The sequence below is a fragment of the Micrasema longulum genome, unplaced genomic scaffold (assembly GCF_059751315.1).
Source record: "Micrasema longulum isolate JH-2025_06_02 unplaced genomic scaffold, ASM5975131v1 h1tg000331l, whole genome shotgun sequence".
Classification (NCBI taxonomy): Eukaryota; Metazoa; Arthropoda; class Insecta; order Trichoptera; family Brachycentridae; genus Micrasema; species Micrasema longulum.
The window spans coordinates 1,269,882-1,292,696 of NW_028277535.1; the positions used below are offsets into that span (position 1 = coordinate 1,269,882).

At 31.7% G+C, this 22,815-nt stretch overlaps 1 protein-coding gene across 1 annotated transcript in view; it reads right to left on the reverse strand.

Moving 5' to 3' along the window:
* The window catches only part of LOC148282424 (5-hydroxytryptamine receptor-like), a 281,204-nt gene that overhangs the window by 19,670 nt on the left and 238,719 nt on the right, over window positions 1-22,815 (reverse strand). Inside the window, exon 4 of the mRNA XM_088225117.1 lies at window positions 2,476-2,585. Coding sequence (XP_088081243.1) covers window positions 2,476-2,585 — 110 coding nt within the window. The remainder of the gene's footprint in view (window positions 1-2,475; window positions 2,586-22,815) is intronic.

Consider the following 22,815-nt stretch of genomic DNA (forward strand, 5'->3'; position numbering starts at 1 on the left):
ATGCGATTCAAAAAGTAGTTTCGATATCTTCACTAACAAAAAAGTAATTTTATCAATATAGATAATTAACAAAATATTTAGACAGTTAGAAACTTCAAACCTCGGTTAAAAGCCAAAAGCAGTACGGAATATAAAAAAAAATATTTTTTACGTTCAATGTGATCGAAAATGAAACATTTTAGACCCCTTTTGCTTTGATGCCTAAAAAAATAAAAAAACTTCATACATCATAGGCCCACTCTAATAAACACTCGTTCGGTATTCTGGTTCTATTTTAGTCACAGAAATTTATTTTTCATTTACTCAGACAACGACAAAACTCAGGATATAGTTAATGAAATACATTTTTGATATTTAATATCTGAAAGGAAAATCTCATAGGTGAAAAAACGGGAAAGAAAAGTGTATTTTTATCCTCATGAAAGTAATTAAGATCTTTACCTTTATTCTATCATTATTTATAATGTTGCTTATCCAAGCTAAGATACCTTTGCGCACACCTGTCATCTCTGCGTGACGGGATAATAATTACATAAAAACATTAATATCCCTATTAATCTTTTTCTTTCATTACTTGTTATGGGGGGTTGAAAGTGTGTGAGAAATCATCATATATTCTCCTCCAGGATAATTAATGAAACCAGGAACAAATAACACAAAATACTTTCAAAGGATATTCCATTCAATCCAGTTCCGAATTTATTTCTCTCTCCGGTACCTGGGCTAGTATTCTAAACGAAATTATAGCGCGGTATAGCGCGTTTTTACGTACTAAATACGCATTATAGCGCGCTGTAAACGCGTTCGGAATACCAGCCCTGGGTGTGATACAAAAAGGCGCGTTCCGTCCATAGATACTGTGGATGTATTCCTAAAATTCTCACTGAGAACGTTCGGGTGCACGCGATTCAAACAATATCTTCAGTAGATATACCTAGCTACATATGCGTATTTCCCATATCAACGTACGTACTGAATATCTAGGTATCTTGTTCTTGATAGTATTTGTTGTATACGCGGGATGCTACTTGTCGAGTTGCGTCTAGTTCCCATAGCAATTGTCCAAAAATTTCACGCACGCGCATTAGGTTCTTAAGGTTTTAGTTTTCTTTTTCGAGACTCTAAGAGTATAATGTAAAAAAAAACGACTCTAAAAACGTTTATCACAAAGTTTGAAGTAGCGCATTATTGACACTTGGCCCAAATTTAAGAACGATTGTCTCGGGTCTTGTTTTAGGTGTTTTGAAGTTTATATTGTTATCTTTTTTTACATCTACTAAGACAAACTTTAACTTATTGACTATAAAAGAATTACAAAAGTATAAAATCAGAAAGATTTTAGAACTCACAAGAAGAGCCACAAGACGCACCCGAGTACAGCCGAACGCAATTCGACGCATCCAACCGCAAGAGCAGGTTTTGACTGAGCCAATGTTTCGGCCATTTTTTTGCCAAAATCGCAACCGTGTCCAAAACTCATCTTATTGTTCAAAACTGGCCGAAACCGAAACTGAATCTTCGGCCGTTCACAACAAATTTGCTGAACTTCAAAACACGCAAACGTCGAAAAACATGGCTAACCCTAAACCGGAAATTAGTAGCCGGCTGCCACGACATAACAACGGTATAAATGATTGGTTATTTGAAACAAGTGTTCGCTTGGATCCATACCAGAGGTGGTTAAAAAAATGTAACAGCTATTTTTTCGAAACAGTTAAAACATAAAAAAATAAACTGTTGTTTTAAAATATTTTTTTGTTAAAAATAGCAGAAACTTTTTTAAAACTGTTACTCTAAAGAAAAACTAGTCATGATATTCGATTGAACGGTATCTAAAAATAACTAATAGTTTTTGGAGTAGTGTGGTTTGTAACAAGTAACAGTTTAATAAACTTTTGAGAAAAAGTTCCAGCAGATGCTTGTTTTAGATTTTTTGTCTCACTGGAAATCGATATTTATTTTATATATTAAATTACTTCAATATTTTATTGTTTGAAACACTATTTTATTTAATTTATTGACATATCTGCATGTAAATCTCAAAATTGGAAATTTTAGATTCATCTCACTGTTGCGATATACAGACTGAAAATTTACAAAATTTATAAACAATATTACACACTGTTTTTTCCCTGGATAAATCTTTAATTTTTATCTGTATGTCCATATTTTATTTCAATGAGAAAACAACATACAAATAACTTCACTTAGGTAATTTAATGGAGCAGATATTTAAAATTTGATTTGGCCGAATGGCACAATTCATTTTTCTACCCACCTCCCCTATCCATATTTTTATAGCCTTTTAAAACATTTTCATTATTTCAGAATGATATTACATAAATAAAGCACTTATTTGAATCGATAAACTATTTGATATGAAATAAATAAAACTTTATGTAGCTACGTAAATAAATTATTAAGGTTGCATCAGTAACGACAAGCAAAATTAGGTCATTGTAAATGTAGGTATACCTGTCAGTTGCAATCGCTACTAGATGAAGAATTGAAGCAGTACAGCATAGAACGTCACTTGAGGTCCACATATCGCACAACTCTGCTCCGAGGATCCACCCCTTGCTTATCTGAAAGGGTAAAAAGGATTTAATTTAATGTACAATACAATCAAAACCAAAATGTAAATCATTTTATCATTTTCCCTATCTGCACCAAAAGAGATCTGGCCTCTCTTTATCAGTGGTGTAAAGTAAATGATCTTTTTTTTAATGAGATAAAATGTATTCACGTATCTTTTACAAATAACAAAGTTAAAATCATACACTCTTAAAGTTTAAATACCCATAAAATTATAATAATAAAAATACGTATTTAGTTTTATTCCACTTTTATTTATAAATTTTTACCAGTTTTATTATTATTTTTTTTCAGCTTATAATTCAACTAAAAAAAAGAATAATCATTAATATATATACATTAGATGCAACCCTAAGCACCCGTCTTGTGTTCCATTCAACTGAGGCTTCGGAACTCACCTTTTATTTGGTGGGAAATAGTTTTATTTTTAATCCACAGTAAACTGGCAAAGACAGTTAGTCTTTTATACTCTACTACGTGTTTTTCACGGCAATGTTGATGCGGTATGACGCGACAACGCTCGTTTTTAGAGCACAATTATTTGAGTTGATAAATATCAAACGCCAGTATATCCACCCAATTTTTTTTTGCTCGACAAAATGTAGAGAAAAAAAAAATCATTTCAGTACTTTTCAAATTAAAACGTGTCTTCATTTAGAATAAAACACCGTCGAAAAACTATGTTTCAAATTCAGAAGCAAGTAGGTCCACATGGGTTGGTGGATTGTTGTGGACATACCTGTGTTCGACATTTATCAACTCATTTGAACTTATCGTTCTACGAAGCATCATCTCAATTTAACTATACTTCAGTGATTGTTAGTACGAATTTTCGATAACGGAATGGAATAATCCAGGAAAAGAAACCCTAACAGCTATTTTCCGAAAGTAAGTGCTATAAATATGCTTTGTTAAAATACGAAATAATAATTTTCAGCCAAGTCAGCCAAGTCAGCCAGTTAATTTATTCAGTTTATCTCAGCCCAAAAATATAACGAAACACATTTTTACTGTTATGTAGCTGGAGAAAATAAATAAAAGAATTATAAAAGAATTTAACAAAAACCGCAAGTAAGATATACGACTCCCGCCCAGCGCAAACTCAGCTTTCAAAAAATAATTTTACCACCCCATTTGCGGAGAAGCCCTTGTTTTTCTTATAAATCCTCCCGTCACTTTTCACTCAAGAGGTGTTTCTTTCTCATAAATCTATCTCGCCAAAAGCGGCCCTTCATATTATTATAAATATGTTCAAAGGGGTTCAAATTGAAAGCATGATTTATTTTGTCATTTCTATGTATGTAACTATGGTTCTTGTATATTTACCTTGTAACTTACAAACAGCTGCGCGGGAACGGATTTATTTCACAAGAAAAAATACGTTAGATTGTCCAAATAAAATTTCACTGATGAAACAGATTTAAAAAGAGTGTGCTGCAACAATTGAAAATTCTCGAGACTATTTTTGATCATCACAATAACCGCTCATAACGAAGGCCACTGTAAAAACATCTTTACGTTTTTTAAATATTTTTTGTTGCTAAAGGGAACAGGATGAACGTTGCACTAAAAGCTACCTTGTAAAAATGTTTGTCGCAGGAAGCAAAATTAGAAGTCTTGCTTAATCAAAGATATTTATCATGATTTTTATCACGTCAATTAAAAGTCCTTAACTAATATTTATCCTAAAGATATGTTTATAGCATCGGTAATTACCGACAAGTGCGGCCATTGTGATAGAGTTTCTGGTACGGATTCTTATGCGTGAAAGCGAAGTATGGAATAGGTAAAAACTGTATGAAAGTAGACTGAATGCAGTCGAAGCTCGATCTCCCAGGCTAATGTGTAGTAAAACTATGTACGATAGGTGTACAAATGACGATATCCATACATTATGTAAGACTGAAATAAGCATTACAGTCAAAATCAAGAAAAGAGTGCTGCTCTGGTTTAAGTATGTAGAGCGGATGGACAGAAAAAACGGCTAAAAAGCTTTACGATGCGAATGTTGATGGATGTAAAAAACGACGAAGACCGAGAGAGACCTGGCATGATCAAATCCAACAAGTACTTGAAGATTGTAAATTTTTATTTTTTAGTGTTTATTTTTTACATCACAAAATGCCAAGATAACCAATCACTAAACACAGAACACCCAGGCTGAAAAAAATCTAAATGAATTTTATTTGATGTTCATACTGGGAATCGAACCTAGAACCTTCCGTGCGTGGGTCAAAGATCTTAGCCATTACACCATGGAGGTCGTCAACATGTGCCGTAAAGGGATCGTTAACGAAACATGCTAAAAATACTTCTTTGCAACATCTTCCTGTACGGCCCTATAAATGATATTTCTCCTCTTCATTAACATACGAATCATACTCGAATCTCTTAATTTCCCTACCAGGAACTTATATTAATAGAATTCATTAAAATACACCACACTTTTCTGTAATTTCCATCCAGCCAACACACGTGATTGTAATAATACCAAAAGGTAAAAAATAATATTTTTTATTAAATTTAAATCTTTAAACGTAATAAAAATACCACTCTGAAAAAACGCTAGAACGGCATCTCAGATACAACCCAAGAAATTCATATTGAATGTAAGGATTTTCAGCATTTTTCTCCCAAGCTCTACAATATTACAATACGGATTCTTTTTCATTTGAAAGCAGTTTTCCAACAGCGTAAAATGGATTGTGTATGTCTTTTAGGGATCGGAAAAGTCATACCACGATACGGTGATATAAATGTATGCTTATAGATATAGACATTGTTACCGATTTAGGACGGCAAAATATCTTTGTGAGAATTTCATAAAAGAAAAATTACCAAATAATTACTCGCCACTTCATCCAATACAAAAAAGTATAATAAAAACTAATGGAACTCTAGACATGAAACATTTTATTTCTGGGTTTTACTCAAGCAAGAAGTTCATTAAGAGATTTCAAAAATGTATATACGTAGATAAATAAACGTATTACTGTATATAATTAGTCCACATATTATTTATATTCTTATGTATTACATAACTTTATGTTTGTTTTTTATTACATATTTTACTAAATTATGCATGTTTAGGTAACATCATGTATTCTTAGCACGTATACATTCTTTATATTTATATAATAACGATGATTAAATTCTTACATTTGATTAGCTATGCATTTGTTACTAAGCAGTTTCAGTTTTTTTTTTTTTTTGTTATATTAGTATGGAACAACTTATACTTTAAAACATAAAAATCTCCATCTTAGAATAGGCTGAGCCATGTTAGATGGAGACTATTCTAACCAGAGGACGCTCCGTATTAATTTTCTAATTCACTGATATTAAAAAGATTCCCTGGTTTTAATAAATATTTATTTATGCAATAAATTTTCAAAATAAAATAAATATAAAATATTAGAAAACGTTAAAAAAATAATATAAATTACATTTTTGTGGAAAAGGTATTTAAAATTTTGTTAACCAGTATTGATTGAAATCGATGAATCTTATTGATTTTGAAATTTTAATGGATTATCAAGATAAGAAATAAAATGGATGGAAACTTGCGAGAAGAAAAACTGACTAAAAAAGACATTTTATTTCCTTTAAACTCGGATATTCCATTCGTGATTTATTGTAATGTTGCTAATAATTATATGCTTTGTAAGAAATTTCCTAAGATTCCCAAGATTTAAAAGTGTACAATATAATATAAAAAAGACCACTAACATTAAAATTACAATTTCTTACAATGTTATAGGAATAGTATAAATGTCGATATTTTGGGGTGTCAGTGATGATTTTTGGTGTGTATTTTTACTTATTTATAAAAAAAGTACAAATTACTTATTTATAAAACCTTACATAAGTTTATTTTTATCGTCTATGTTTCGGATAAGTTTTGATATATATTTTAGTTTTTTTTTAAAGTTGCTTTGTAAAATCAATCCAGTAGGATACATGGACACTGGTAACATTAAATACCAGGTCTACAAATACCAACCAAGCAAGTCACCAACTGCCGCGAAACGGAAACTAAAATCTCACTCTACGTTCGTACGGTTTCATTATTTTTCCTTTTATATTTTTCTGTTCATGTTTACCTTCTTAAATAAAAATAAATACAAAAAAAATATTAATACTCACCATCTACTCGTATGCGATAAAACCTTTGGTAAGTCATATCATCCTTACACAAATATCAAATTTACTTATTTTTTTAAATAGTACATTTATTTCACAAAATAGTAAAATATTCCAAAACTTATGAGACTCAAAGCTCTGTGTTGAGTTTGGATACAACATAACGGAAAATGTAAGCATAGATACTATTTAAAATGACAAAAATTAAGATTTTGTTTTGCAGAAATATAAATTATTATTTAATATTTTAAGTGAGTTTTCATAAACCGTATTATCACGAACATAAGGTGGCCTTGAATATAACGCAACTTGTATATTTGGAACAGAAATAAAAGGAAAAAATCAATTATACAACCAAAATTAATTTGTTAAATTGTATAATAAAAAACAATTATTTTTATTCCCGACATGCTTGAATCCAGTGTCGCTTGAATAATTACTAGTCAATGTATCATTTTCTTATATTTTTTTTATCTTTACTGTTAGAGTTTTATCCAGATTGTTAGAAATTCAACATTTCATAAACCCATTTCAATAGACGTGTCCCAAATCTTCTGCCAGGCGGTCATGATCCATTCCCCTAAGACTGGAATGAATGGTTTCTTTATTTTCGCTGTAGCTATCAGAGGATGATTCCCAGCTAAGAGCCAAGTGCTGTCCTCCTTTCGTAAATTGCCTTTGAACGGTTTATTGAGAACAACATCTTTAAGTATTGAATCAAAATTTGGGCTAATACGCCTTACTTTATTTTTAATTCATTTAAATTATTTGTGCGGTTGCCATTTTTATTTTATCCAGTGGGACATTGCACATTTTCATTTCGTTGGCATCGTTTTAAAATCGATATAAGCCTATTTTTTTTGACGATTTTTATACATAGTTGTATTGTGCTCTCGTATTCTGTAGCTATAGAGCTATGTGATAGCACAAATAACTATCAACGTGCTTTAAAACGTGCTAAGCATTTGAGCAATCACAATGAACATGCTTAAGTTATCGCAGTCATAAGTCAACGCGTATGTAATCTCAAAGTCAACGCTTGTGTCGGTTTGTTTTTTGTTTCCCTACTACTACTACTACTATCACGCCATTTCCCCGTAGGGGTAGGCAGAGATAACGGACCACCACACACGTCTATCCTGGCAAACATTCCTAGCTTCCTCCACATTCATACATCTTGTCGTACATGCCCTTCGGTTCTGTCTGCCTTTGGCATGACCAGATTTAAGATTTTGGTTTATCTGATCATGCCACGTCTTCCTTGGTCGTCCTCGTCTCACGTTGCCGCCATATATATTCGCCATATATACTTGTTTTACCATTCTTTCGTCGTCCATTCGTTTTACGTGACCAAACTATTTTAGAGACCCTTTCTTAATCTTATCAATTATACTTGACTCAGATTTACACTCTCGCCTGATTTCATCATTCGCAACCCTGTTATACATTGATTTCTCACACATTCGTCTAAGAGATCGCATTTCAACCGCGTTCACTCGGCTTTCATCCTTCCTCTGCCAGTTCCATGTTTCACTTCCATACATAAGTGTTGGGACTAAAACTCCGTTGTGCACTGCCAGTTTAGCTTTTTTCTCGTAAATAAATAAAGTTCATTGGCGAAAAATCGGCATTTACGAAAAAAAAACAACAATATATTGCATTTGCACAGTAAGGAGTATCTAATACAAAAAAAGGAAAATTAAATTATAATTACTATGGCGACTGCTTTTCTTGACATTCGGCTTACCGACCGCCAGCTGAATGCAATAAATTGCATGATAAATAATAAATAAATTAAAATAGCAGTTTTGGAATATTTTCCATATTTACACTGGTAAAAATAAAATATGTGATTGCGCAGCAGATACGTCTCGAAACGTAAATATTTTGACATTTAATATTAGGTGTTCACGGATGTTCCATTGTGATCGCAAATACGATAAACAATCATGGTGAGAAATTGTTATCACGTCGCTTATAAGCACATCGGTAGTTATTTGTGATTGAGCTACTGATTGTGTATATCAGTAAAGTTGTAATTTTCTAATGTTTTCTCTGTCTGGGTATTTTGGGGTTTTGTAGAATTGGGTTTGGCATTATGTAGTTTGGCTTATATTATTTTTTTAAGAATACAGTTTTATTGACTACTAATTATTCTTTTATTTTCAATTTCCAATGATAGTATTATGTTAATACTGTGTAGAAGATTTTCAGGTACCCGTGGTGCCAAAATAATACGTTGTATAAAATAAAATAGTTCAATCAGAAATAACCACCTCATCAAGTTACTGGAGTTAATGGAATAAATATTTTTAATGAAGATGATATTATAAATTTGGCAACATTGTTGGTTTAAAAAATAAACATCAAATTATTTGGCCTTTACAATTTATTTATTCTACTGAATTTACCAGGAAAAAATAATAAATGGTTAACTGGTGTAATATGTGAGGGTATTCGATGAACGAACTTAGAAATCTCCATCGAAGTATTGAGATGTTGGAGAAAAGCTTTGTAAAAAGAATTGTAAGATTTCTAATTTTGATTCACCAACTCAATGGAGAATGCTGAAATTTCTGCGATGTCAAGTATAATTTAAATCTGTTTTTGCAAGATTTAGAGACGGTTTTGAATTACGCAAATATTTAGGTGGAAAGGTTTTTACATATAGTTTATTTTGGCTTCAATAACTAATTTTCCGTTTATAATGGAGATTTCTAAGTTTGCTTTTCATACCCCTCCCCATATTATGTTAGTGCTGGTGGAAACATTAGTTTAGTGGATTTGTTAGAATAAAAATATTAACATTTAGGTCGTAATTGGTATTATTGTACCAATATTGTACGAAAGCCTTTACTTCAAACCTAATAATTAAATTATGGAAAAAAAAAAATTCGAATCAGTAAAATGAATTTTATTGTAATTTTTAACAAAACTTTAAAAAAAATGTCGTTCTGCAAATAAAATAATAAAAAAATATTTTAACATTGCAACTCAATGAAAGCGCACACCCCTTTTTCAAAATTGTTAAGCTAGTATCTTTCTTCAGTTTCGCGTATTCAACATCAATTTTTTCAAAAAACATTAAGTGAAAACTAAATATTTATGTACAATTTATTTATTTATTTATTTGACACTTTATATACATATACAATAAATATACAAATAAGGGCGGGCATATTGCCTTAAGGCAATTTCTCCCTACCTACCCAAACCGTTCAGTTTGAGAAAATTATAAATACATGGACATATTGAATTAAAATTAAAAGCAAAAAAAAATATATAAAAAAAAACACTCTTCTATGAAGAGAGGAGAGACAGAGAGGGGACAATCAAACCGCGAAAATTACAAAACATGGAGACTTAAAAAACTTAAAAGTTTTTATTGTACCCTTGATCGCAGTATTGTCAATTTATGATCGATCAAATTTAATATATATTTGTTAATGTCGATGCGGCAATTTTTATCGAAACTCAGGCTGCGTCAAAACGCATTGCCGCATTCTTTTTGTGTGCCTTGGACGTAGACCCCGTTAATACACATGGTATGTACATTTGCCTTATCTTAATTTCCCTGTGTGGCTGTGAAAAAATAAATTGTTAGTTCAAAATTGGGACCGCGGCCATACTTTCCGGATCCGCTTCGAAAGCATTACATTAGAAAAATATTTTTTGCGAATTAATTCTGCAGTAACAATAAATTATTTTAAATAACGTTGCATTTTTGTAATGAAAGAAAATTCTCGCTACGGTTTTGCTCCAGTGGTTCTAGGTTTGGTTACAACGGAAGTACAATTTATCTGTTTTTATGCGAACAAAGTGATTTGTGTAGTTTTCGCACAAAATACCAGACAATAGGGAAATATCACATTAAAATATGTGGATATTGTAGAGAAGTATTTTCATATATAACTTTTAAAATAAAATTGTCGAAAAATATGATTCCATAAAAACGCGACATGTTTAGCTTGACTTGTGACGACAAAACTCATGACGACGCGTCGCTATATTGAAATTTAAACGGTCACAAAAAAGTTCAAAATTTAACCGAATATTGACGTATTAGGGGCGTGGCCAATGCGATGAACCGTTTTCGCGGGAATTTAAAATCATAATATTAAAAATATTTTTTAAGATACAAATATGTAACAATTTTTTTTTTTTTACTCAACAGTATTTTATAGACCCTTAGTAATTATAAATTGTTAAAAAAGAGATATTTCCTTACTCAGCCATCTATAAATTAAATGAAACTCAGCGGAATACATACAAACAAATAAGTCTAATCATGGAATTGTCAAACCATTTCAGGGTCTCGATTTTGATGGGAAGATAAGGACGTCATACCTTCGCCGTGACGGTTTAGTTGAAGATAAATTCTCTTCAGTTATTACGAAGATACACTACCCACCCCCTCCTTCAAGTTTTGCTTCAATATGACGTCATCGTTGAAGATAAAAAAATTCCAACACTTTACGAAGATACGCTACCGATCACTCCATCATCAAATTTTGACGTAAGTACATCGGTTTTCACCGACAGGTCTAGTACCCCTCGATACACATACCTACACATTAACAGTGTCCAAAATTTCGTTCCACCAAGAAATTTTTTCTTTAATTACGATTTATTAAAATTTTTAAGCGTTCTGAGGTTGGCACTTTTTTTCTTAAAATCCTTTCAAAAATATGAGAGAAATAGGTAAATTTTGAAGTCTAATTAAACTCAGACATAACTGCAAGTTTGAAAAACTAACATCTAGATGCAAAAATAATGTGGCTAGATTCTGCCCTAACTATGTTTAAGAGTATCTAGGCGTAAGTAATGTTGCCACTTAAATAAAATAATTAGTTATTATATTTTTTCCATCTGTTTTACTATATTTCTCAGTGTACGTATCAAAACTTTAAAGTAGTCGTTTTTGTAATCAATAGGTAGATAAATACCGATGATCGTTAGATATACCGTCTTGGTAATTGTCAAAAGTCACATAAAAATCAAGTTCAAGCAAACATTCTTTAGCTTGAATTGGGATTTGATGGAGTTTATAATTGCTTTGAAGTGTGCACTATTTATCACAGAAGTCTATTTAAAATATAAATGAGAAATATTTAAAATGTTAATGACGTAATGAACGCGGACTAAATCTTTGGGGTCATTCATTGGTTCTATTCGATCATTTGATGTCGAGATGACAAGTCGGTAAAATATGCCGAGGTAGATAGAGATAGTACAGAAGTTAGGTGTACCATCTCGATATATACATATGAAGATAGCGTTCATAATCGAGGCCCTGATTTGTGAAAGTCTGTAGATATATGGGTTTTTAATTTTAAATGTTATATTATATACATTTTTATTACAATATTTGAGTTTGTCCAAATGTTTGTAGACAAAAGACTGGATTTCTCCCCCTCGGGAGTCATTAAGATTAACAAATTACAATAGGAGTGGAGAATACCTTAAATAAGGGAATTTCATTTCATTTTTTTGCACCACAACAGGCCAAGAGGCCCAATTACAGTGGTGAATTACATAACAGAATAATCAGGCTTGAGAAAAATCACATTTTAATTTTTGTGTTCTCACCGGGAATCGAACCTGGAACCTTCCGTGCGCGAGTCAAGCGTCTTGACCACTACACCACGGAGGCCGCCATATGGAAGTCTAGGCGTTTACGGGGCTTATGACCTGTCATTGGCTGGTTAAAGTGGCTATTTTACACACTATGTTACATTCACCATTTTGCCTATGTTTGAACATCCATATTTTTTCAATTCTTCCATTTGTTGATAAGGCAATATGCCCGCCCTTATGCACATGTAAATAGAAAGGTGAATGTTTCACAGCGTGTAAAGTGATCACTGACACCAGCCAATGACAGGTTATAAGCCCTTCAAGCTTCTCAAAAATGTATCCATCTCAGTTGGATTATTATTTTTCAATCTTGATTATGCTCATGAGAATTGAGTGTTTTTCTACAAACATTTCAACATTCTCAAAACACACACAAATTTTTTTTTGCATGAACTTATGTGAAGTAGCATACATATAAATTACAAAAAACACATAAAATTTATCGTAAGAAGATGCAATTATGTTTACGTTTGTAAATTATTCATATTTCTCAAACATAATACCGTTTAAAATAATTGATTTTACAAAAACATGATTATTCGAATGAATTCATTCGCGTGAATATCACGCACCCTCGAGCAATTAAACAAATTTATGAAGCCACAAAATATTGATTAAAAATACTACCAACTCTCTTTGATGTCTTTATCCTTATCAATTATTCTCAAAAGATTAAATTTAATATTTGATCCCACTTGTCCCAAATACAAACAGCCTTATTTAACTTTCTAACAGCCATCTGCAAATATATACACTACTCCAAATATACGTTTCTCTAGATAAACATTATTTATCGAACATATTCGATCATTTTGCTTCCAAGACCGTACGAATTTCAATTAATTTATAATCAAGCGGCTTTATTACTCCAGTTAGTGATGTGAATGATTAGTTACAAGTCACAATGATCGAATTATTTGTTTACTTCGATGCGCGGAGATTACCATATTAAGTTTTCATACAAAACAATAACAACAACATTTTATACATTTATAGTGTTAATAATTTTTAAGCTATAAATAATAGTATGCAATGGTTGATACTGAACATTATGTTACTGATTTTTTAAAAACTTCTTATTAACAATGATTTCCCTATATTTATGTTTCGAGATAGAATCTAGCATTATGTACAAATATATGGACAAAGACGAAACACCTATTGTTGACTAAGCTAACTGGTTTAAAAAGTAAAAAAAGTATTGGGAACATAAATAAGTATTTATTTATTAACGGACATTGTCCATTTTTACAATTTGTAGGGTTAAAATAGTAGATTGTAGTAACAAAAATAGTTCAAAACATAAAAAAAAAAGAAAAGAAGCATTGACAAACATAAGGGACATCAAGACAAGATTTGGACTATTTATTTAGTGCTTGTTTAAATCGCTGTAAACTTGAACAAAAAAGTCCAGATCTTGTCTTGAGTGAACGATGGGTCATTGGAGAATTAAGGCCATAGTTTGTTCTATGCTGATCGATGAACAGTACTTCATTATTCCTCAACCTATATGGAATTTTACTTGTCCAGGTAATGATGGAACATCGATTATACCATTTACTATTCCGAACATGTATATGTAATCAATATTAGTTCTACGTTTTTGTAGACTAGAAATATTTAACATTGACTCTATATCAGCATAAGAATAATTACCTCTCTCTAGTTCTCTTAGAAAAGGGCAACAGTTGAGCAATAAAGAGTTTTGATTGTACGGACATGAGTAAAATCAGAGGAGGTAAAAAATTATTTACGGGCGGTGATGTAACATCGTGTAACCTGAAGCAAAAGACATAATATTTATTTACTGTTCCATGATTTATAAATAAATTTAAAAATTGCCTTGTTATAGCATACATTGAAAATCAGAAATACGCTAGTCATCTTACATGCGTGCACTCCCACTCACTGCCAATAACCGACTGAATCTCTTTTGCACAAGCACCAACATAGAACAGCGTCTCTGTCTTCCTTCTAAAGAGTTCGATTTTCATGCTCTCTCTCGTACGGATTTATTGCTGTATTTGCGTCACATTCAATCTTAGCATAGCAAGAATAAATGTATTTTAATCTTGCATATTAACACGAATTTCACTTTTTAAATCCGGTGTGAAAATGTCCAATTACAAAAAATACAACTTGTTCATTTAAAAAAAAGAGAGAAATATCAAGTCTTGTATCGTATGTGGACCAATGTGACATTACAGACACACAAGAAATAAGAAAAACGAGTGGAGATAAGTCCCACTCGTAGTTAAGTGGTTGGCACATTCACCTAGCATCGTCGAGGTCCTGGGCACTATTTTTGGCAGGGTGAAAATAAAATATTAATCTTAAATGTTGTTTAAACTTTTATATTTCTTTGATACTGGACTGGCACTTGAAGCGTAGGACTGATTTCATGTAACAAATAGTCAAAATAATCTGCAACAATATTTGAGTATGTCCAAATGCTTGCAGACTGGCTGAATTTCCGTCCTTGGGAGTTACTCATATTTAAATTTATTTCAACAGAGGGGAAAACATTTTTGAGAAAGGAAGTGTGGCCACTTAAACCAGCCAATGACAGATCATAAGCCCTGTAAATGCCTAGAGTTCCATATTCCCTTCTCAAAAATGTTTTCCCTCTCTGTTGAAATAATTTTAAATAAAAAGAAACTACATTTGGTTTACAAATACAGCACCCTATACTATAATATACTAGGTGCGGAAAGCGTAATGATAATGATGAATTCTGAGTAGCTATTTTTTTTAATGAGTTTTTCAAATTTTCTCAACTATTAGTTTCGCACATCACTAATGCCAAATAAATCCTTCGCAACTTCAGTTGGGTCTCAATACAGACTATGTAACTACAAAAGTGTTGGGATAAATGGTTCATAACCGCGGCTTTAGCCTCTCGTCGTATTTCGGTTTCTGGTGAACCACATCGGTTTCGCGAAACTTTGCTACTAACAACTGTTTTGGCTTCATGCCACTACTTCTACTCGGGAAAGGGTCCTACCAAACTTGCGTTGAGCATAAAACAAATTTCAGCCCTTAAGGGTTACAAGGTCAATCATAATTTACGTGAAATCGACTTATCAACGCTTGAATTAAAAAATATATTCAAAAGTGAATTTTTCCACACTTCCTCTTTTCAAAATAGATGGTGCAGAAATTCCATTCATGAATTCAGTCAAAAACTTAGGTATTATCATTAATAAGCATTTAGGGTGTCACCATCAGGTTAACTAAGTTAGTCGTAAACTTTATAGCAGTTTACACTCACTTAAAAGATTACAGAATTTATTGCCAATTAATGTTAAGCAAACATTGGTCCAGAGCTTATTTCTTCCCCTCCTTGACTATGCGTATGTATGTTATCCAGATGCTAATTCTGAATTACTTGACAAGTTAGAGCGATTGTAGAATATTTGTATACGTTATATCTTTGATCTTCGCAAATTTGACCACATAACCGAGTATCACTGGCTCAGTATCAGGCATAGAAGAAACATTCACATTCCATCACTTCTTCACAATATTTTAAATAATCCCACTTCGCCTGTTTATCTGAGAGAGCTCTTCCAACCTCTTTCACAACACGGACTATCTCTTCGTTCTAGTAACGAGAGAACCCTTTTAATACCCTGTCATTGCTCTAATTTTCTTGTCTCCTCTTTCACAGTAGTGGCTGCTCGATTGTGAAATAATCGACTTTATTAACATTTAAGTTAAGATTGAAATGTTACCATCTAAATATTTCAATTGTTCCTTAATCCTTCTTTTTTCCTTCCCATCCCCTCTCCTCTCTTCATAGTAAAGTGTTAATTTTTTATATTCGTAGTATAGTGTTAATTTTTTAAATATTTTTATTTTGTTAATCTTTGTTTTTAATTTTTGTATAAAATTGTAAGATTAAATATGTCCATGTATTTGTAATTTTCTCAAACTGAACGGTTTGGGTAGGTAGGAAGAAATTGCCTTAAGGCAATATGCCCGCTCTTATGTGTATAAATATTGTATATGTTTATAAAGTGTTAAATAAATAAATAAATAAAAACATATCGACAATTGAATTACTAAACGAGTAGATGTTAGTCCTTCACTCAACAAATTGCGTACCTACAGATTTTATCAGAAGGTAAATAAACTTATTTTAAATTAATGTAATTTTGCAACCATATTTTTTTCAATACATCTGTGTCTTGGGTTTTAAAGGGCCAATGTCGTAAATCACAACATTACGGCAGAGTAATTTCACAACTATTTTGTGACGTTATATCGAGGTATTTTAAACTATTTTCGATAAAAAAACAGTTTCGCATATGATTACAAAACCGCGAAGCATCCAAATTAAGGAAACGAAGCTACTATTTATTTATTATATTTTATTAACATTTACGCCAAAATTTCTTATTACAAAACTTATAATACGATAATATTTGGTTTAATTGTATTAAAAAAAACAAACATTTCTTTTTACCCAAGAATTAGAAACTAAAATTAAACCTTAAAATTCTAAAATACATTCAGTAGTAGTTTAAAACAATTAAAAAATAAATGTAAAAATCAAATTTAATAATAGTTTTTTCCAAAGTACTGTTACATATAACATTTATACTAAAGGTTTAATTACCATTCATCATCTTTGAAAAAGTTTAACAGGTTTGATCTCTAAGAGCAATATCCTACGCTAAATATATCCGATCCGCGGGAATAACAATTGCAGAGTTCCTGAAGTCTGTTCACAGCATTGCAAGTATACACTGTCTGTGAATTGTTGCTATAAAACGATGGTACCTGTCTCGTAATTTTTCCAGGCACCCTGAAGTTGATAAGAGATAACAGTTTTGGGCAATCCTATATTGAATTTACAATTTTGAATAAATTGAATAAGTCTTTAATTTTTTTTCTATCCTTAAGTTTTAACAATTATTTTTTTTAATGAAAAAATTCGTAATTTTAAAATTCGTTACTAATTCCAAGTTTAATTGGTACTTCAAGATTTTTTGGACTCTTTCCAGAGAATTTTGGTGACAATTGTAGTAAGGAGTCCATATTGTAGAGTTGTAGTCTAACACTAATGAAGTGTACATCAAATTCAAAGTGCCTATGTTATTGAATTCTTTAGTCACATTTTTCACACTTAGGCAGATTTTTATATTTTTTTAAGTATGACAGTTTTCTTCTTAAAAACAACATTCTGTTTGTGTTTAGGTATTTGTATAATAAAACATAAAAAACTAAACACGCTAATAAACATTGCTTTAAATAAAACTTATTAAAAACCACAACGTTATTATAATTATTTCTAGACCTTTATTGGAATATAAATCTCAATTATAAAGTCCCTACTTCACTAAAGACATCGAGCTTTTGGAAAAGGTCCAAAAATGTGCTACAAAAACCCCGAAATAACTCTAAAGGATGCCTTACCTCGGTAGATTAAAAGCACTAGGACTTACATCATTGGAAAAACGACAGAAGAGAAGGGGCTTGATAGAAACTTATAAGATTCTCAATAACTACTATGACTGCTCCCTGCATGAGATGTATTAATTAAATCCCAACACAAATTTACGAGGTCATAACTGGTAACTCTGACGTCCCCAATTTCACCTTAATCCCAAGAAAAACTTTATTTCTAGCAGGATAGTTTCAGACTTCCAATTTTTTGAATATATTACCAATTGTCCATTCCATTTTGGTCAACCAGTTCAAAACCCGTTTATATGCTTTTTTGAAGGAAGAAGAACGCGGACAAAAAGCAGTACACGAGATATAAGCGCATCAGCATAGGCTGCCTGCTAACGAATAATAATACGAATACTATATTTTCATTTCTTTCGCTAACTCCTTCGGCTTACTTTGTCCACATTATAAACAAAAAAAAGTTGGTAAACCTAATTTCATCCACAACGAATTTTTAAATACCTTTTAAATATATTAAAATGTATCAAAAAGAAAAGGTTACTAACGTGATAGATAAAAAAAGACATGAAAAAATGATAAGAATATAAAAAAAAACAAAAAAATCGAAGAAAATATATTTTCTTTGTTTCCAAACATTCAAATTGCAATTTCTAAAAACAGTGTTATTCGGGTTAGTGAGTTTAAATGTATGTATATTTTTACTTGTACAAGAGTATTTCGTTTGTGAAAATGTTTGGGTTACAGCCATATTAAATATAAAATCGAGTCATTAGGAAACACGAAAGCGCGTTCTTTTGTACGGGATTTATATATTTTTTTCACTTGAGAAAACAACACTTATTACCCATATTATTTATACTTTAAAACCTTTTTTACGTGTACTGGAATAGTTCATATACAAACTAAAAGTTATTTTTAAGACAGTTTGACATGTTTAAGGCTAAAAACACAAGCATGTGGTGGTTTGACTAGAATATTCAAATATATTAAACGCACTGAAATATGACAGTTTGGCTTACAGTAAAGACTCCCATGGCCTCTTTTAGCTAGGGGCGCTGTCAGTGCTCAGGCTTTTATAGAAAAGGTATTGCTTCAATGCTGTCCGAAACATCAGCAAAAAGGACGAACAACAAACGTCTTCGGTATGTAAACGATAGTGAAAATTTTAGATTTTAAATTAAATTTTAATCATAGCATATTTTTAATAAAACTTTTGCAGCAACTTCTGAGTTTAAAATTTGACCGTTACATTTATCTATAGTTGAACATATCCCTACACATGTGACCGGTCCATCGCGATGTTGACTTCTCCAAACTCCATACTTTCTGTCAAGATAGTTTCCTGCACCTCGAGGCGAGTGGTAAAACAAAACGGTGAAAGCTTTTAAGTTCCCCACCGCGTCGGAAAGGGTACGTTGGAAATAAATTCAATTTTGAAACATCGAACAAAGTTTTAAGATTAGTGTTCTGGGGTGTATTGGTGAACAATGTAGGTACGTAATCGTAAATGAAATTTAAGAGTGAAGATTGGAGTAAAAATTGTAGACATAAAATTAAAAATAATTATGTATTTAATGAGAAAGAATTGTGTATTTGGAAAAAAAAAACTGTAAATGTTTTTAAAAAGCAAAATTATTTTTTGTGCTATATTGAATGCCCTGTTAAGTATGATATTTCTAGTTAAATACTTAAATGCCAAGTAGTCCTTTTGTAATTTAATAGTTTTGAAATAAAATATCAATTAAATAGGGTGGATGCTACAGTAATTGAACATGCTACATTAATTGGACATTCTAAATCTAATGCTTCAAACAGAGGCGGTTTCTTAGTATATACATAAGTGCAGTGCACTGCCAAGTAAAAATATGTGTTAATAAATTAGTAATTTTATTTATAATAAAAATATGTTTAATGTACCATGAAACAAGGATTTGTTGCAAATAGTATACTCGTAAACATAAATAATATTCAATACTAGCGCCAAAAGATCTAGCGAGATCGACTCTAGCGGACGATTTTCTCATCTTGTCTACGCATGCGCAATCGTCCCCGTGCATATTCTGTTTTGCATAATTCTTTACCCTGAATTTGTATGAAATATACCATATCTCGTAAAATCGTCATTTGAGCGAGATATACAACGCTTCATACCGGTGAACCGCGCGTTAGAGGGAGAAGTAAATATACGTACTCTGGGCATTGCCAACGCATGCGCAGATTTGAAGTTTGAAGTTCATTAGTAATGTCACTTTGAACATGCGTAATGACATGATATTAGTACAAATTAAGTTACCTATACCGTGCGTGTAATGTTAGGCGAATTTAGCGTTCCTGGATCCGATGCGCGGGCTGTCATACTATTGCTCGTTTATCACGTCAGACCTGTCACACTGTTATAATATTATTGAACTTAATATACAAGTTGACAAAATGTAAAGAAATGCACTGGCAATGTTTTTGGTCAAAAGCCGCTAGTGGCTCCAAACTAAATTAATGTAATGCGTTCATTTTAAGAAAAACTACACAAAAAAGGTCTGTTTTATGGTGGAGATAAATTCTTACATTGACTTACTTTTGACCATTAGAGTGTCCAACTACTATACCATGTCCGATTACAGTAGCACCCATTCTATCTTGGTTTAGTTTTATTTGTTTAATTATTAAACAAAAAGTGCTGTTAAGGCTGCCAATTTGTTTAAAACCGTCATAGCATAAATAATATTTTTTACAAGTTTAAGGTGATAAGAATATCAGAAAAGTAAATGAATTAAAATAAGTCAAACTAAAACACAAACTTTGATTGATACTTTGTATCAACAATATTGACTTTAGAGTTTTATGGAGAAATACCTAAAAACAACATTATTATTTTATAATACATAGGTCCAGGTGGATAAATAATACAGTTATGTGTGTGAAATAGAACCAGAGCCTTAGATGAGTGCTTTCGATTCGATAGCTGCTCGCAGGTAAAATCCTGACTAAAGAAATCGACCGGAGATAAATCCGCATCGTTGTGTGATGTTTAACGTGTTCGCATACCATTCTTGACGTCTTGAGATTGATTTCTACCAGGGTGGTCGTGAAATATTAATTATAAAGGTTTTTTGAACCGGAGTATTTAATTGTTTCTGGACTAGCACCTGAGACGGGGGACCCTCAGCTTCATGAAACAGATGATTAAAATCTACTGCATTTAGTTTTAAAAAAAGTGCCCTATGCACTACGGGGTGTGAAAAGAAGGATGATGATGATGAAAAATCCCTAAGTAAGGTGGTGTGATAAAGATATTGAAAAAACGGTCCATACCGAGTGGAACGAAAGCTTTTGTGAAATCTCTGGTTTAAAAAAAACGCGGTTGTCTCGCTGCTAGGCGTCGAAGACAAGGAGTTGTTAGGAGAATGCATGTAAAATTCAACGACCGAAATCCGAATTTTTGTGATTATTGCTGGAAATAACCGACCAAATAGCAAGAAGCAAACGTGCGAACCACCCAACGTTTTAGAGATTATTAAACTGCAAAGTGAAGAATAATATTTTTTTCTGTTTGCACGGGTAAAAAGCAAAGACAAAAGTGAATTACCATTGAAAAAAATCGGCAGAAAAGTATCGGCATAATTAAGGGGTTAAATTATGCGAAAAAAAAAATCAATGTGCTTTCCAAAAAAAATGTTTTATCCAGTAACCCTAAATATATCCTTAGACCCAGAAGGTTTAAAATACAAGCAAAAAGACGGTCTCCAATAAGATGGACAAACCAAATAATATTTAAAAAATATTGGACAACCAAGGGAATAATTGGATGAGGAGGAGCCTGTAATAATCATGTTTAGACTTTAGAAACCGTACTAAAACTAATTATTAAAATTATACTTCATGAAAATTCAACTTTTACGTTCAACCAATTATTTTAGGAAGCTGAACTTTTGAATTTACGAGAAATCTATCGCCAATAATGTCTAAAATATGTTTTTATGCGCCAACATTTATTTACTAAATATTTTAATAGATCAAGTCAAAGATTGAATAGTTTACTTGAAATCCCTTATTGTAAATCCAGATTCGGGCAAAGACAATATTTTTTTATGGCTCTAAAACTGGTCAATGCATTTCGTTAGAACAATACGATAGAGATTAATTATTTGAAAGTTTTGACAAAAAAGGCAGATTTAAATAGATTATTTTTGTAATGAATAGCATATATTTTTACTTAAACAGCATGGCTTAAAATCAACAAACTAAAACTGAATTTCGGAAAAACGAAATACATGTAAATAGGAAGAAAAAACCCAAGCATCATGATGAATGTATATATAGTTGGTGAAACTATTCAGAAAGTGGATGAAATGAAGTATTTGGGTATAATATTAGACTCAAAATTAACCGTGAATGCTAACTTTGAGCATGTTTCAAAAAAATATCTTTCTTTCAAGGAAGATTGAGAAACAAATGAGATAGAAATACCGCTGAACAAATTTTTGTAGACAAGGACTGGATTCAACTCCCTGGGGAGCTGTTTATATTAACATGTTACAACAGAGATGAAGAACATTTAAGAGAAGTTAATATAGAAGTCCAGGCATCTACAGGGCTTATGACCTGTCAATTGTTGATAAATTACCAGGTCCATGAAGAAGTATAGAAATTGAAAAAATAATATTTTCAGGCGTTGCCTAGTATGTAGGTGAAATAGTTCAATTAGATGAATCTCCCCGCATAAATAAAGGTTTCAGCTCTTTAACTTCACAAACATCAACATATGAAAGAATTGAAGGAATATGGATGTTCAAATATAGGCAGAATGGTGAATGTTACACAGTGTGTAAAGTGGCCACTTAAACCAGCAATTGACAGGTCATAAGCCCTGTAGATGCCTGGACTTCCATATTACCTTCTCTTAAATGTTCTTCATCTCTGTTGATTACAACATACTAATGTTAATCATATATAAAACTATAATCATTGCACATATAGATTACTGCTCAACAGCATTATTTTTAGCCAATGATGGAAATTTAGATA